Source organism: Epinephelus lanceolatus, chromosome 6, assembly GCF_041903045.1.
Source record: "Epinephelus lanceolatus isolate andai-2023 chromosome 6, ASM4190304v1, whole genome shotgun sequence".
NCBI classification, from domain to species: domain Eukaryota; kingdom Metazoa; phylum Chordata; class Actinopteri; order Perciformes; family Serranidae; genus Epinephelus; species Epinephelus lanceolatus.
In genome coordinates, this window is record NC_135739.1 from 18,641,227 (window position 1) to 18,658,567 (window position 17,341).

The 17,341-nt window shown below is 40.0% G+C and overlaps 1 protein-coding gene across 2 annotated transcripts in view; it reads right to left on the reverse strand.

Moving 5' to 3' along the window:
- Nucleotides 1-490: 490 nt before the first annotated feature.
- Nucleotides 491-17,341, reverse strand: part of ttc39a (tetratricopeptide repeat domain 39A) — a 33,476-nt gene continuing 16,625 nt past the window's right edge. For both annotated transcript variants that reach the window (XM_033620737.2, XM_033620739.2), the window contains 16 exons: nucleotides 12,874-13,005; nucleotides 12,133-12,173; nucleotides 11,936-12,003; nucleotides 11,739-11,803; nucleotides 11,486-11,585; nucleotides 10,329-10,394; nucleotides 8,657-8,765; nucleotides 8,504-8,571; nucleotides 8,347-8,406; nucleotides 6,585-6,746; nucleotides 5,624-5,715; nucleotides 5,178-5,298; nucleotides 3,591-3,702; nucleotides 3,240-3,354; nucleotides 2,875-2,991; nucleotides 491-2,534 (listed from right to left, as the gene is read on the reverse strand). In XM_033620737.2, the coding sequence (XP_033476628.2) occupies nucleotides 2,420-2,534; nucleotides 2,875-2,991; nucleotides 3,240-3,354; nucleotides 3,591-3,702; nucleotides 5,178-5,298; nucleotides 5,624-5,715; nucleotides 6,585-6,746; nucleotides 8,347-8,406; nucleotides 8,504-8,571; nucleotides 8,657-8,765; nucleotides 10,329-10,394; nucleotides 11,486-11,585; nucleotides 11,739-11,803; nucleotides 11,936-12,003; nucleotides 12,133-12,173; nucleotides 12,874-13,005 (1,543 nt within the window). In that variant the 3' untranslated portion in view covers nucleotides 491-2,419. The remainder of the gene's footprint in view (nucleotides 2,535-2,874; nucleotides 2,992-3,239; nucleotides 3,355-3,590; nucleotides 3,703-5,177; nucleotides 5,299-5,623; nucleotides 5,716-6,584; nucleotides 6,747-8,346; nucleotides 8,407-8,503; nucleotides 8,572-8,656; nucleotides 8,766-10,328; nucleotides 10,395-11,485; nucleotides 11,586-11,738; nucleotides 11,804-11,935; nucleotides 12,004-12,132; nucleotides 12,174-12,873; nucleotides 13,006-17,341) is intronic.

A 17,341-nucleotide genomic window follows, 5' to 3' on the forward strand; every position in this document is an offset into this window, starting at 1 on the left:
CCCCTTTGGAAAACGAACCAATCATCTTATATCTACATCCAGGAAGCTCTTGTTGGCAGCCAATCAGATTCATGATCACATTGCCCTTTGCTAAAAACATAAACACAGAACTGAAATCGATAAATGAGTCTGTAGTTTCATTTTCAGGGCAGTTTTGATATTATCAGTAATGGCCTCAATATGTAACAACACTCCACATGTTTCCTGCGAGTCAGTTTAAATCCTCTTTGTTTATTTCCCATTAAATATGATTAGTATTGTACACTGTCCCTGCACCCCATTGTGTGCTCACCCCTGTCTGCCAGACTTTCATATCAGCAAGATGAGACTTTACTGTATCCAGAGGATTAGCTCACACATATGAGAACAACGAGTGCAAAGATATGCGAGCATGCAGAGCCTCTTTGTTCTGTAAATAATACCACTTTGTACTGTACACATTGTGTTTTGTGCTTCTGATTGTGGTGCACAAATGACAACGACTACAAAATGGGATGTGTGTTTTTTTTTTAGTTGCTTTTCATCATTTCATCTTAAATTACAATAGAAACATTCAGTATGTACAGGAATGTCATTCTGCTCAGGAGTAGCTGTGCCCAGTAAAATATGCTGATTGTAAACATCACAATGCCACTAAATTTGGTTAGTTTGTCTCCACTATATCTGCGAAAACCAAAAAGGAAAAAAAAGAAAAATAAGCTTAATTAATTATCAGAAAATTAAATATAAATTGTTATTGAAATAGCTTTTAAAACAATATTAAAAGTACATTTCCTTCACCATTAAAAAAAAAAAAGAAGAAAGAAACTGACTCCTAGTCATCGTCTTGAATCCCAAACCGTACTCTAATCATGAATAAATAAGCAGTGCTCTAATTCCAACACTTCAGACACCATCTGAGTCTTTAGGTTTTGGACAGTGTTGCTGAGACACAGCCCTTCAAATAACCTCACCACCAACACAATTAGAGTTCACCCCTTTCTGTCTTATCATCAATCATTACAAGTGTTTGTTCATATACAGATTATTATTTGACACAGGAGCGAGGTTATGATGTTCTTGTCCTTGTATAGTTGGTTGTAGTCAAGCATGGCTGATACAGGAGCAGCGGAGGACGTTCACAAAGCAGGAAGACTGTGGTGGATCCCGTTCAGAGCTTCCTCACTCACTAAAGATGCAGCAGGCGGACAAGCACACAGTCCTTCGCTGCATGGCGTGAATGGCCTGTTTGTTCAAGCTCAAGTACTGCTGGAGCCTGTCCCATATGCCAGGAGGAGAAAAGGAGGGAGTCTGCCTTTCTAAAAGACACATTCATCTGTCCTCTTAAAACGGGACAATTTGTGTAAAAGGTGCCATTTACAGTATATAAATGTAAAGACCAACTCTCACTGCCACTCTGATTCTTCGACTCTGGAGAGTTTGCGTGGCTGGCTGATTTACAAAGCTCTGTGCGAAAGCCGATACATGTCACTGTAAATACAACTGGATTGCAGATTTAAATATTTCTATAGAAGAAGAATGAAAGAAAGTATTCCACATGAATAGATTTGTGTCTTTCAATGTTTCAATAGGTTTCAAGGAAAAGAAGAACATTTAAAATAAACACTAAAACATGTACTCACTCTGAGAAACACGATGAACCAAAGCTTATGTAGTGTGAAAATGAATCCAACATATAGGCTGTGTTAGTTGTGATCAAAAATCCAAATATAGGTGAAACCTGTCAACCGAAATGTACCAAATGACAGAGTACAAAACAGTCTTATGATCCTCATGAACTATCTGGTGAATTGCATATGATATGCACCTGATGTCAAACTGTAACAAATAATTATGTATCATCTCCAATCTACTGAATTTATATTAATTAGGAGGTTTGTAGCAACCAGGTCAAATTGTGCTGCTGGATAGGAGGAGTTAGTGTTGGTAATTTATACCAGGTTGTTTGGTACTCTGGCTTCATCAGATCCAACCTTATTCTGGGGTTGCAGTGGAGCAATCTGCAGTATATAGCCTACTACATAAATGTCACCTTGTTTCCTACCCTAGTGCGCCCCTTATAGGCAGCTACAGTGCTGGACAATCAAGCCTGCTAGAAGCAATGCTTTATAAATATAGGCACATTTCTCAACTTGTCTATTTCAAATTATACAAGTAAGTGGAGTTCATCATAACATATCTCTGGAAGAGGGCGTAGCAAACCTGCCTTAGCCAGTGAGGGCCACGTAGACCTGCAGTCGCCCAAAAAGGCAGCACACATGAGAAAAACAAGCATCCATCTTGCCCTACCCTTTTGATGGAAGAAAAAAAAAAACAAATCACCCGCCCGAATAGGCGGGGCCGGGCTGGGCTGAGTGTTGCATTGTGGGACTACAGAAACAGAAAGCTGTCTCTGCTCTAGTGTGCCCTCCTCTGTCTGTTATGGGCTGGAGGGAACATGGATGCCATTCTCCACTGCAACCTTGGCCTTGTGCAGAGCAGCCTGAATACGGAAGTGTGTCCGTGATTCCATCGAGTAGTTTTTGTAATTTTGCCTGAAACAGAGCAAACAGCATCATTTACAATCACATCAGTGGTACAACTCAATCTGAATTCTTATTTCACACATGGGCATTGTAATAAAACCATAAATCACAATCAGCCAAGTCAAAGCAAACCATGTTGTTTGCTCTAACACTCATTGTAGAATTCTTTATTCATTGAAAACCACAAAGATGAATGGGTGTGACATACTTAAATCTAAAAACAATGTCCAAAGTGATGACATGTGAATATAAGGCATAGTAAAACAGTACATAAAAAGCTTTGATTTTAAAGGCTTCTCTGTATTTCTGAGTACAGATGATTTAAAAATGTTTTGCAGGATAGACTTACTTTGCTGTTTCCAGGAGTCTGACAGCTTCAGCTTTTCTGCCTTGCTCCAAACACAGCAGGCCGTGCTCCAGCAGGGCATTGGGAACCAGGTAGTGGTCGTACTTGATCTGAGACTCGCTGCAGATAACGTCAAAACACATTGGTTACAGTGTGTGTGAAGATGAAGTCAGTATGAAAGAAGACTCCTGTCAACTGTTGTGCTGTTTGCTTTTCAAAACAGAACTGCCTTTATTCACCAGAGGATGCAAAATGAATATGAATATGGCTAATTGGTGATGACACACAGCAAGAAAATGGAGCGTCTGTTTGTCTGCTTTGGTTGAGGATTCTTAAACTGTACATGCACTGTACTGTGAGAGGCTTACTTGCAGAGGACGAGGGTAAAGTAGTGTTCAGCCTCCTCTTGGTGCCCCAGGTGTTTGAGACACAGTCCCTTCAAGAGACTCAGGAGACACTGATCATCTGTGGTGAACTCCGACCCTGAAAAACACACAACAGCGCAGTTAGGAACAGATTACAAAAAAAGGTACAGTCATTCTGAACAAACGTTCAAAAGGATTTTATCTACAGATTATGTAATTCCCTGAGATGCTCATAATGAATGTAGCATCTAAACAATGCAATCCAGCTAAGCACATTAATACCAAAAGAAAATGAAATGAGATATTTAATCCATTTGAATCATCCTCTTGGCTCTGGTGAATAATTTTTCATACTTGAGCAGCTCTCGAGTTTAGCTTGTGCCTCATTCAGCGTTTTCAGCATGCCCTCAGTCAGGTCTTTGTGCTTGCCGATGACTGTATAGCCATTCCAGATGTACATCATCTCCTAGACAACAAAGAAATTCACACAAATCGTACAAAATCAGATACTTGTCATTGACCAAAGTGAAGACAAAAATGAATGTTCTCAGTGACAAACCTCAGCTCTCTTAAGAGCTGACTTAAACAAAAGTTATTCTTGTAACCCCAGCTGGAGCTCTCATAACTGTCAAACAAGCCCTGCAAGTGTAGGAGTTATAAATGCCTATGGTCAGTGTTGGCGAGTAGTTCACTAAATGTAGTTCAATCACTAGTTTAACAACAGTTTCCAAGAGTTGGGGGGCAGTTTAACTACATTTAAATCTCAGTAGCTTTTAGTACTTTGGGTCATGAAGTTTATGTGGTTATGAAAAACTACATATTCATAATGTTCTTGTAACGTTTTTTGAAATACAATACGGCACAATGCCAGAGCCCATTGGCCATAGTTGTCTTTTAATGAGAGTCACCTGCTATGTGACCAAAATCCCCTCTGGTTTGCAACCAAGATGTCTGCGATCGAAAACCATGAATTTCCCTAAAGGTTTAGAGTTTTCCTTATTTTCATCCCAACAATTGCTTCGTCTTCTTAAAACACCCTCGGGCTGCGTACGCGAGGATTGGCCTGCCCTAATCCCTAAATCAAACACACCTGTACTTTACACAGTGTCAGTGCACTTGTACCTCAGTGTAACAATATGAGCAGACTCTTTGACAATATCCTGTGATGTAGTTTGGATGTAGTTTAAGTATGTTTTTAAAATAGCTACTTTGAAAATTAATTTGAGAGTAGTTAAGATGTAGTTCAACATATATTCATTGTGAAGTAGCTAGTCGTTTGGTAAACTACAGTTTCAATGTAGCTTCCCCCTGCACTGCCTATGGTATCTTAACCTTGCAGCCACAACGTCAGCAACACAAGGAGTGGCAGAATAACAAGGTTAGAGTGCTCAACCTTTACTCATGGTTCACTAGGTTTTCCATTTCACACAGGCTTTGCCCTCTTAAGAGCACTCCAGGTTTATAGAGACAAAGCCTAATGCTTCCATTCTCTGCAGGAGGACCAAACGGACACAAGATCTTTAGCAGAGGAAGGTCAAAGAGCACAAACGCTTGATGGCCTTATAGTCACTGAGCATTGTTTTCAACCCTCAACCAGCCTTTGTTACAGGGTGACGTCTCAGTGAAACAGAACAAATATTACACCTTATAACCCTGGTTCTGTGGGCACACCTTACACTCATTATCCTGCTGTTTATACCTGCTGACTTTAGGGACAGCAGGGTTCATCCTGATCGGTTCAATCAGTACCGCTACGGGGTTAATAAAGGGGCCGACAGCGCTTGTTTTAGGGCGAAGCCTGTCTGAAACAAAACTATTAATTTCTTGCTATTTTTTGATCCAGTTACCAAGAAGAAACAATAAGACACACTGTAGTAGCGGCATAAACGTGCAGTCATGCCACAAGTAAATAAGTGGTTAACAGCCTCATCCAGCACTGACCAGTGGAGGAGCAGGAAGAGGGATGGGGTTTTCTGCAAGGTAGCGACGGGCTTTTCTGATCGCAAACTTCTCTGTCGGTAGAGATTTCCCTGCTATTTTCTGCTTCAGCCCTGGGACCTGCCTGAAATGTAACAAAGCACACACACATATATATTAGTAGTATTGAAGAAAATGGATGATTACATCTCACAGACTGTGTAAAAATGCTAAAGGTCCAATCAAATGTTCAATTAGTGAAGCATCTCTGACGCTGTGTACCATCAATAAAACACTTGTATAGGTCGGGGCCACGAACAGAATTTAATATAAAAAACATCATGATATTACATTCATATTCCCTACCAAAGAGTGTCTTCCCAGAAGAAGAGACTATGATATCATAGATAAATAACTGTCACAATGAATCATCTCTGTTTCGCTGCAGTGCCTGAGCTATTACTTCATACCTGAACAGAGTGAACGCAGTCTCCCCGAAGGTTAGGCAATCATCTGGCGTCAGCATGCTGAGGTAGGCTGCTTTCATATACGCATAGGTCGCCTGAGGGAGGGAAAAAAAGTGGTTACTACTGCAATCCCATCTTTCCTTTTTAAATGAGATGAGGAGAGAAAAAAATATCACTGAGGAGATTAGACAGTCAAACCACAGCTGCACAACTCAAGTCTTTAGTTTAGTTTTGAGACACGGATCATTTTTCAGCTGCTACAAGCTGCTGACAGGCTCTCTGTCTCTCTAGATAACATAACATGTAATTTCTTTTTGTTTCTCACCATCACTGTCAAATATTTAAAGGGACGGTTCATGCCAAAATCAAAAACGCAAGACTGCTGTACAGAACGAAGCGTGCACCTGCTCATGAACGAGAGGCTTGTGCTCGTTAGCTAGCTCAGTGGTGCTAGGTGAGCTAGCAGTAGATGCACTCTTCCTTCTGCGTGGTGATACGGTTGGTGGGTGTTGTTCTGCGGGAAGAAAATAGTTCTTACATGAAACTGCTCACGACAAGGTCTGTGGATTATCTTAAATAACCAGAAATAATGATTTCTGGAAAGAGACATTGCTGTTGAGTTTTTCAAATACTTTTTTGGCACTCTGAGCACTACAAGCTAAGTGCCATCTGGTTCCATTATATTGGAGAGGAGGCAGACTTCTCTACAGCCGGTATTTCCAGCCTTCAGCAACCCACACCAAAACAATCCAGCATGTATTTTGGATTTTGGGGTGAACTGTCCTTGTAAGAGATTTACCCTACAGTACAACACCTCATCTCTCAGAAACTTATCACTGCATTTGTTAAGAAATATACTCTTTTGCCCATTAAGGTCTTTCTCATTATTCGGACTTGACAAATTCAAAATTTGCATTTATTAATTAGCCAGAACATATTCATATCCCACACTGTGGTAACTCACCTTGGACCAGGTGTTCTCCTTGCTGAGCAGGTCAGCATAGAAGTAGGCCATTTTCCAGTGCCTCTTGTATGTGAAGCACCACATCAGCTCCCAGTAACACATGTGGTGGAACTGCTTCCACTGCTGCTGAGTCTCGCAGCACTCCTCAAAACGCTTGATAGCCTGGAAACATACAAACTATTGAAGAGCTCACCTTCTGAAAACATATTCAGCCTGAATGTTAATATGTAGTGTGCAGCTCAACACCAATCATGACTGAACTGATCAATGTTTATGTGCAGAGGACACAGGGCTCAAGTTGATGAGGACAAAGTCAATCGATGGATGTTAAAATTCAAAGAAGTAACCCAAACTTTAAGTGTGAACACATGTTAAAATATTGTTTGTTACTACTGCTGTATTTTAGGAAGAATTAAAGCCATACAGTATTATTAGTTCGAGGTGTTTCATTTCAGTTTTGTTATACTTGCACTTGTTTGTTAAGCAATGGGGAAATCTGATCCCCCGTTCAACACGCAGGATCAGCTCTATTGGAATAAGACACACTTTTAATAACCTATATGCAATGTAGTAGATCAGTGGTAGCAAATGTTTCTACACATTAAACTATGGAGTTGAAATGCATTCACTTCTTTAAAAAAATCTGCTCTATTTTTCTGAATTAACAAGACAATAACTCCGGTAATTTAGAAAAAAAGAATTTACAAGATTATTTTCTCGTATAATAATTCAGAAAAACAAGAGCAGGATGTTTTTCCATGAAAACTTTCCTTATAATTCTGAGACAATTTTTATTTATTTATTTATTTATCCTTTATTAAGCAGAGAGGTCCCACTGAGATACAATATCTCCTCTACCAAGGAGTCCAGGTCAAGATGGGCAGCAAAATTAAAAGTTTCAAATACAACTACAAATGGGAACATCACAAAGAACTATCAAAACACAACAGTCACAAAAAACATCCAGGACTCAGGGACTAAAAAGAGTCATGGCAAGTGATGGCGCCTGTTAAAAGCAATAATGTGATCTTGTTAATTCAGAAAAACAGGGCAAATGTTTGTTTCCTGAAGTGAATGCACTATACTTCCATATTAAAATGACAAAAATACTCGAAAAGTCTTGGTACATACATGTTGGATTGTGATCTTGGAGATGCAGACAAGGTTCGGTTGGCAAGTTGATCTTGAATATTACCAGACAACCTTTAATTATTAAATTATTTTTTCAAATTTCATTTGTTTCTTTATTTATCTTAATTAGTTGCACAACTCCTTTGTGTCTATGTATGTTATTTCATCTTTTTTTTGTGGTAGTGGGGGTTGGAGTGTAAAGGATTATTATTTCTGTTAAAAAAAACATGACACTGTGCTACTGCACCATTACATATGCAAATTGTTGAATAAAATTTGGTTACGAAAAAAATGACTTTATAATATAAAAGCAGGACACAAACATTGTTTTTGTATGTGGTCAACCCTGCAATAAACCCAAATATACCATTCTTTTAGTATTTGTGAACTGCAAGTGAACAATCATTGTGATAAGGTCAAAATACATCAGTAGTTACAAAGTTAGATATTTAAAAGAGGGGTTTGCTGCAGCAGGCTTACATGGAGTTTTCAGAAGATGACAGCCATATAATTTTACAGATTCATGCACTAAAATACAATTCTGTGATGCATGTTGCATAGAAATAAAGATTTCCCACATGAAAAGCGCAGTGGTGACTGTGTTTTGTTTGTGTATAGGAATGACACTCACAGCATCCAAATTGCCTTTGATCTCCTCTATTCGACCAGCGAAGAACAAGAAGATGGATCCCTGTGAGAAAAAAAGCCCACTGTATTTTTGGGAACATTTCTAATTATGCAAGAATTTAAAAAAAACAACACCAACGCAGTGTTTAATTCTGGCAAACCTTAGGATATTGTTTGAGATACGGCTGCAGCAGCTTCTCTGCATCTTCAACGTCTCCCTCTCCCGTGCCTGCGAGACATAAACAGAACAAAACCAGCTCAGATCCTTGTCTGTTTTTGAAGTTAGCGGCAGCTCTGTGTGTGTCTTTGCTCACCTAGTATGAAGCTCATGAAGGTGTGATAACAGAGCAGCAGCATGTTACATAGGAAGGACCTGAACGTGCTCTCTGTGCAGCCCTCCTGAAGCTGCTGGAGACCAAACTCCTGCACGTACACACACACACACACACACACACACATGCACAGATGTGATTACATGGGCTTAAGTTTAAATTGAGTCTCATTTCAGGAGAGATGTGCTGGAGGAAGCTGCACACACAGAACACACTAATGCAATCTGAAGATGTTTTTGTGCAGGAAAATCACAGAGACAAGAACAACATTCTAGTTTTCTTATTAAGTTTGTGTTGAAGGATGAGCAGCATCTGTTCTTCTACCAGAGGACTTTTAGGCATTCATTCTGAACAGAGATGCAGATAATGAAAGCTAAACAGGATATGCAAGTTCTCTATTCTATTTTTGTGCGGCAATATCGTATCATCACACAGTACCAAGTCTCAATTTTTTTATCATATAAATTATTGATACTACAAATACAAATTAAACTTGAGGTGGCCTACTTGAGTAATATAATCAACTGCTTTTTCAGTCCACTAGATACACTTTGCTGCTGCCAAAAAAAGGCTGCAGTGAGATGAACAGACTGAAAACTTTATCTTACTAGATCAAACAGATGTTGACCCAGTTTTCCTTTGGGGACATAATTTACAGTTGAAAAAAGGTAATAAATCGCGATGTATTTTATCTCAATACTCAGCATATCGCAACATTTTTAAAATCTCAGTAGTAAGTAACGTGATAATATTGTATCATGGATCCTCTGGTGATCATGTCGGCATGACTCCAGAGACTCCAGATGTTTATGTAAGATGTCTTTTTTGCAACCAGAAGATACATCAAATTATGAGAATGATACCCTAAAGATTATCAAGACCTAAAATCTGATTAACACTTCTTTTCAGATTATTTTGTATCGTGGTAAAATAAACAAGATCAATAGGGACAGAGTTCTTATATCTTCTTGTTGTAGTTTTATTGTTATTGTCGCGATGACTTAATGTTGTTTTGTCTTGCTATGGTTACTGCTTAAGTTGTTGTGTCATGAATATGTGCTAATTTTCTATATTCTTGTAATTGTGCTTTTTATATTACAGTGTCTTTTAGCGGAGAAATTATTCTCTGTTTCCTGCCCAGGGACTACAGATGAAAATTAGCGTATAGCTAACTCTGGCGCAACTATGTAGCTGTGTACTGTCCCTGTTAAATAAATGAAATAGATAAAAATACAAATAAACAGAGCCCAAAAATACAAACAGTTCTTTTAGCACGACAAATAATATGCAGTCACAATCCAGAGAAACGGTACAGTCATATGTTATTATGAACAAAGCAATTTTTAAGCCACTCATCCATCGCGCTGTAAGTTTGTTTTCACTATAACGTGTCAGGTTCTGCACCATCAGCTCAATAGTAGTCATATTAGTTTCACCACGCATCACAGGTAAGTTTTACTGTGACTCAGTGAACCAGTGAAGCTGAAGTTAAAGATACAATTCATGCCTCTGGCATGCACTTGTCATCATTAACGGCAAAGACCCAGCACTTCACACATCACAGAACAATCCCTCCCCCGTCAAACATCTCATCCTTCAGTCCAGCTGCTCCCTCTTATAACATAACTGACTCTCACTTGTCAGCAGAACTGACCTTATTTCCAGAGAAACCGACCCACTCCAGCAGCTTGAGCGTCCGCGTGGGCAACATGGAAATCATCTGCAGGAGGTAAACAAGTGTAAATGAAAGGCTACAAGCAGGAGTCATCATCTTCTCTCTGTCATTACAACACCAGTAGTTTCCACAGAAATGACCTTGAATTTCATAAACATGGCATAGAGGGGTTGTGGAATAGTCAAAAGTGTTTTCCAACCTACAAAGTTACTACAGCAAATAAGTAGCCCGAGACCAGGAAAATGTGTGTTGAAAATCCATTGTGCATGCAAATATATGGAAGCCCATTCCCGTCAGTGTGAATTAAAAGAAAAAAAGATCCTGTTTAGTAATTTCAATGGGAAACTTTCTAAAAATAATGACTAAGTATCTCAAAATAATGACAAAACATACTAATTATCATTTTTGAGAGAGTAATACTAATCATTTTTTAAAAACTGAGTAATTATTTTGAGAAATTATCCTTAAAAGTCATAGTTTGAGAAAGCTTCTCATTATTTCAACAAAGTTTTTCATGATAATGACTTAACAGGATTTTTTTTTCATCACACTGTCTTTGTTTAACTCTCTCCTAAAAACATACTTCTATCCAAAAGTATATCCTTAGTTTACTTGAGCTGTCTGGCTATTTTATTGCTGTCTTAATGATTTTAATTCCCATCTATTATTCTGATTTTACTTTTGAAAGTGTGTTTTGAAAGGTGCTATATTGATAAAGTTTAGTATTACTATTATGTAAAAATGGGTTTCAGTTTTCAGAGTATCTTCTAATGCTTTAGATACTTATAAATAAAATGTGCAAACGAGCAGGAGCAACATGTGATGGGCTATAATCTAACACTCATCAATAACTGCTGCATGAGGAGCACTGAACTCAAACACACTGCTTGACTGCATGTCACATTAAAGCCACTCTTGCTGTGTGTTCATATTCTGCTCATTATGTGCTTCTGTTTAATACTAAGGCATCTTCAGCATAACAAAAAATGTTCGGCAAGCAAGTGTGTTTCTCTTTTTTTTTTCTTAGGCAAGGTTGAGGCGTGATACTTCCTGGAAGTATCACAGTGGATGATGCGATCTTTTCTTTTTTTGACCCATATATGATTACAAACTCAAACATTCAGCCTTCTACTTACTAGGTTAAAGGCTCCCACTCCCAGTTTGACACCACCCTCAAAATGGCCGTGGTTGTCCCCGTGAGAGTATCCTGAGGACTGGAGGACTGTGTGAAGCTCTCTGTGAGGCAAAGATACAGGAAGCAGGCGAAAATGGCGGGTTTTTTAAAGTAATGAGGAAGAGAGGAATATCTGAGGTCTGCTAAAAGAGCGGGAACGACACGAGCGTGACAAGATGGGAGCTAAAATAATATTCTGGGCTTTAGATTCTTACTTGTAAGTCTGGTAGCTGTTCCTCACTTTGATTCCCCCTTTGATGAAACTCATCATGTTTTCATCCTGAACACAGAGCCAGCGAGATGGCAGGAGAGGGAGGAGAAGGAAAAGAAACAGACAATGAGTTTAAACAAGAATAAAATTATCAGTGGTGGCAGATTAAGTGGAAAGCTCTTGGTAAGCCTCCCTCCTGACCTGAAGGAAGGTGAGCGCTGCCCTCTGCAGGAGACACTCGGCATAACAAACTTCAGCATGGAGTTCCTCTGAGGTGAAACAATTACGTCAGTTATATTGAGTCAGCATAATGGCCAAACACACATACATGTGCTATCTGTTTTTATGAATTACAGTGACACATCTGACTCATCCCGTCAGCACAGGACGTTACTGACCTTCTGTGAAGCTTTTGGAGAAGCTTGACTTCTTGCGGTGCCTGAAGGAGGAAGCACAAAACACAAAGCCATCATGAGTTATCAGTGGGTTTGTTCTGCAGAAAATATTCTGGATTGTTTTTCAGCAGCACAGCACTGTCCTGCATTTCTTTCCTTATCTTGTTTCTATGCAAATCAGTGACTCAGCCTCTTCCCAGCAAATACAGGATGCTGAGCTGAAGTTACAGCAAGGTGCTGACTGTGCATTAAATTTCAGACAAAGAGTCCCAACGGTGAAATGGGAAATTGCAGCTATGACCTCAGATCAGTGCTTGTCTCCAGAAGAAGGGGCGTTTATCTGGGTGGGCTGATGAAATGTACAGTTGGTCCAGCTCTGACTCATCACAGATTCTTACAGCGGCTCCAGGAGTTATTGTGACACTCATTTGCGACATTCCTTTGGCCAGTGCGTCTGGATGATCTCAGCATGTTTTCTGGTTTTGGTATTATGTTACTAATGAGAACCAGTCAAATGATACAGTATTGTGTTTGAATGTTTAAACATTTATCAGCCTCTCTTTTATCACTTTTTACTAAACTATATCTTCAGAAATGTGACATTTTTGCTTCCACACTGACCAGCTTTTGAGATACAAAATTCACTTCTGCAGTTGACGAGAGAGGAACTAAAAAACACCCGTCACAGTGCATCGGCTGGTCATCAGGGCATTACTTCACTTTGGTGTTGTGGGAAAGTCTCACCTCTGACAGATAGCCTGGGCCTCCTTCATGGTATTTCCTGCAGTCAGGATGTGTTGGGGGTCAAAGGTCATCATGGCCTGCATCTCCAGGATGGTGGCATAGGTCAGAGCGTGGTACATGCTGTCTTTAGTCCTATCAAAAAGCCACAACATTTGTTTTTAGTCATGTTGCAGGGGGAAGTTATAGATATTAAATGATCAGATCCGGTGTTCTGACAGAGATGAAGAACATTTTGTTTGCGCAGGAGAAGAGTTAAAGAATCATACAGTAAGTCATTTAATCAGGTGGTACAAATGTGAGATGGAACAACGTGAAAAGCTGCCATCAGCTAATCAATTCCTGCTAACAGCGAGGTGTCATCTAATACTTGGAAGACTAAAGCCACACCACTACACAGAAAAAAAAACAGTTAGTGTCTATTTATACCTGTGGTTGCTGGTGTGTCACGTCACACCCTGTGTTTAACAAGAGTGCGTTTGCAGGTTCGATGTCACAAACATTCTTCCAGTGGATGTACTTGGCGTTCCAGTTAAACTCTTACTTGAACAAAATACTTAAAAAATTAATGTTAAACAAAAACTACAAAAACATGGGTGGTTTAAATAGCTTTATATATTCTCTATGTACCTATGTATTGTTTGTTTGTGGGTGTATCACACACACAAAGACGTGGTGGAATAATTCTGGTAAAGGCGGAGGTGTGTGGAGAAGAATGTTGTCGGTCTGCGTAGCTAACATTGCACTGCTGTTCACCAAAGACTGGCTCATGTGACTCTGTGATGTCACTCTGAGCTCCAGCCAGTCATCTTTCATGGACAGTGGAAACTAAATTTGCATGAGCAGATTTTTCAAACCATGGAAACACAGCTCAAAAACACTCTTTAATTTTGTCTGTTTAACTTCTATAAGTATAAATATGATAAAGATAAGGGTAAAAGAAGTATGACCTGTGTAACTTTTAGCCTGTCAAAGACACACAACTGCAGCAATAAATCCAAGGTTTAGTAGTCGACAGAGAGCAGAGTGCTGAGTTTCAACTCTTCACCTTTAATGAAATTATTACTATCAATTCTAATCCAGTGAATCAGTAAACAAGAACCAACTCAGTGACAACCAGGAAGGAACAGACAGAGTCAGAGGAGGCAGAGGTACGGGCTGAGAAGCAGAAAGATTTGCCTGCCTTACATTTCCATTGCGTCAGGCTTATTTAAGACGACAGCCCAAACTCAAGCTGAGAAACCTTTTAAGATGGAGCTGTGAGGTAAATTGAATTGCTCGTTGCCGTGTTGAAAGTGGCTGAGAATTCCAAATATTTCACAGCAGCACTCAGCGTCGTCTCAGTGCTCCGGGACACAAAGGTCCTCACCTGTCTGACATATTTTTACACAATGTTCCATGACGCAAGGGAAGAGTTGTTTGGTGCTTTCTCAAGAAATACATGTGCGTGCATGCACACAGTCAGTAAGGGCATCACTACACTGAAAACTCTTTATTTCTGTCAAAATATTTAATTGTTTTTCAGTGTTAAAATTCGGAAATTAGATGTGAGCCTTTGAAGTATGGTGACACATTTCTGGAAAAAATGAGAGTCCTGACACTTTGACACTCACTACAGGACAAAAACTCAACTTATTATCAGGAGCAACGTCACAACTTCTCACCAAGAAGCACCTCAGTCAGTATTATTAATGTGCGTCACACCTCTACAGTACACCTCCTGCACCCACTCCCTGCTGCAGCTGTGAGGAACAGGGCAGGACAGGATGATGAGAGAATAAGATTGCACTGTTTGGGCTGCACTTGGTCTGGTGGCATGTTTGAACAGAGAGCTGGCAAATAAAACTAAGCCTGCTGCTGGATACCTCTGAGACAGGGAGGCTGATCACAAGGCAGGCATGTTTCTACAACGCTGAGTCTGCAGCGACTCCTTGACTACGACTCAGAGGAGGAGTATTCAAATATTTTAACACTATAAAAGAGAAGATTATATAACATGGTATGAACTGATATTGATGCATGGGCAATATCAGACTGCACAACCTCTAGTCAGAAACATTTAGGCAAAGAGCACATCATGTGAAAGTGAAATTAGCCACCATTTTAAACCACAACGCAGCACTTGGAAACTTTTAGTCATCTCACAAGAGAATAAAACATCTTTAATTCTGAATGGACCACAAGTGACTCTGGAATGTCTCGACTTTTAAAAAAACATACACTTCATTTTAACGGACAGTGAATTTACACCACAAGGCTTTTATTTTGGAGTATTGTTTCCTACTGTAGCATGAGTTACTAATGGCAGCTACTTGACAGAGACAGCAAACTAGCTTGATGACATGGCCAAATGCAAGTATGACCCTTAATATGTTAAACTGTGTGGACCTTGAACAAATGATGAAGGAGAAATCTGGACCCAGTGGCTGAACCAGTTAGGAACCACTGCTTTTGATGGTTTATTCTCTTTGCACACTTCCTTGGTGTCTGTTTTGTTTGTTCAGCTTCTGTCGATCCATTAATGTTGTTACATTTCATTAGATTAATGTGACAGACCCTTTTGTCCAGAGGAACGTTTTGTGGTTCAGTGTGTCAGTTTTGCCCAAGAAAACTTGTGCATGTATCAACCTTAAAAATCAGTCAAAAATAAAAGACATGCACATGCCAGTGTCCATTGATGTGGATGCTGGATCGAAGATATTTCAACCAGTGCCTTTTCCTCAGACTTCTTCTGAGGTGTGAGGAAATGCTGCTGGCTCAAAACACTACAGAGCATTAAAATCCTTCTAACGGGAGCTACTTGGTATGCAGGGAGCTTCAGGCGTCCCTCTCTCGAGATTTCAGACCAATTTATGTAAAAAAATTGAACTAAGTCTTTAAGACCAAGGTTCAACATCCCTCCATACTCTAAAATATCTAAATTCACCCAGTGCATTAAGATAATTGTCCCCATAACGACTGTCAGTAGCTCAGCGATTAACTCGCTAATCCCAGAATTTTTCCCATGAGAAATATGTACATTGCACATTGCATGTTACATGTCACAGTTTCTTTCCACAGTCACACTCCTGGCAACTGGGAGTTGAGACTTTAAACTGCTCATTGATGCAAGTATGAGTGCAATAACCCTGTAATGGATAACCCCGCCTTCCTCCCAGTGCATGCTGGCATAGGCTCCAGCTGCCATTGACCATAAACAGGAATGTAGGGGTTAAAGTAATGGACATATGATTGATTAAAGTATTTAGAGTGCGTCCACATGCTCTCTGAAAGAGTCTCTCCTGTATTTTAGTTGCAGTGTGTGTGTATGTGTGTGTGTGTGTGTGTGTGTGTGTGTGTGTGCTGCGGAGGCTCTGGTATACCCTTGTCCCACCTGACTGCGTCAGAATACAGCTGTAGGAAGGGGAAAGGAGATCGAAGAAGGAGAGAGTTGCAAAGCCCACTTGGAGTAAAGCAGAGCACAGACAACACTGAGGAAGACAATTGAATATTCTGCCAGTGTTTCACATCCTCAGGGCTGCTTGTTCCCCAAGTCTTTCAGAGTATCTCTCCCACAATGCAGCAGATGTCATCACACCTTACATAATATTACATAAGTCTTATGCCTCAAGCCATCGGCTTCCTCACAAAACCCTCTCCTGAGCAGCAAACAGAGAAATCAGGGGAGTTTGTGGGTGTTATTTTGGGTTTTGTTTAAGCCAAACAAAATAAAGTCCTGTCTCAATTTGATTAGAGTGCTGCCTTCGAATGTAAAACAACACTACACAATAATACCTGGCCAGATCACCATGCAGGCCCTGATTTATACAGGATAGACCTGTCTTATCTCTTAAGTTTCAATCTGTACTGATTTCTGACTCTCACACTATGTGTCAAATCCAACCATCTGGGCTCAAACAGCTACAAACATGATCATATTTGCAACTACTGTTTGCTCAGGTGCACTTTATCAACTGAAGGAGGCAGAGATAGTACCGGAGAGCACACACAGAGCGGTGGGGAAAATATCAAGCCAGAAATCAGGACACCCGCTGCGCTGACAGACTGCCAGGCCTCAGGTGGCAGCAGCTATAGGTGTTGGATTTACACAGATTTTCCTCCAGGTTGGAATATTTCACAAATCCAGGTTTAAATACTCAAACATATTATGATTATGACAACGGGGCAGTCGCTTGGCAACAGTGCATTGATGTAATGTTGCAATTTAAGTCTTCATAACTGAGTCTGAGCCTAGAAATCAAATTACATCGCTCTAAACTTTTCCGACACTTAGCCTACAGTGGTAAACACACCGAAATCTCCCTTAACAACACCAAACTGACAATAGCTGTCAATCTCGCAGTAATACTTATCTATTAAAAGAATGTACAGACTGACAGGAAGCTGATCTTCTGTCTTGATGTAAGCCGGCACTGAAAAGAAGAATATGGGGCTAAGGAGTGGCCCGTAGCCCCAGACAGGAGATAGAAGG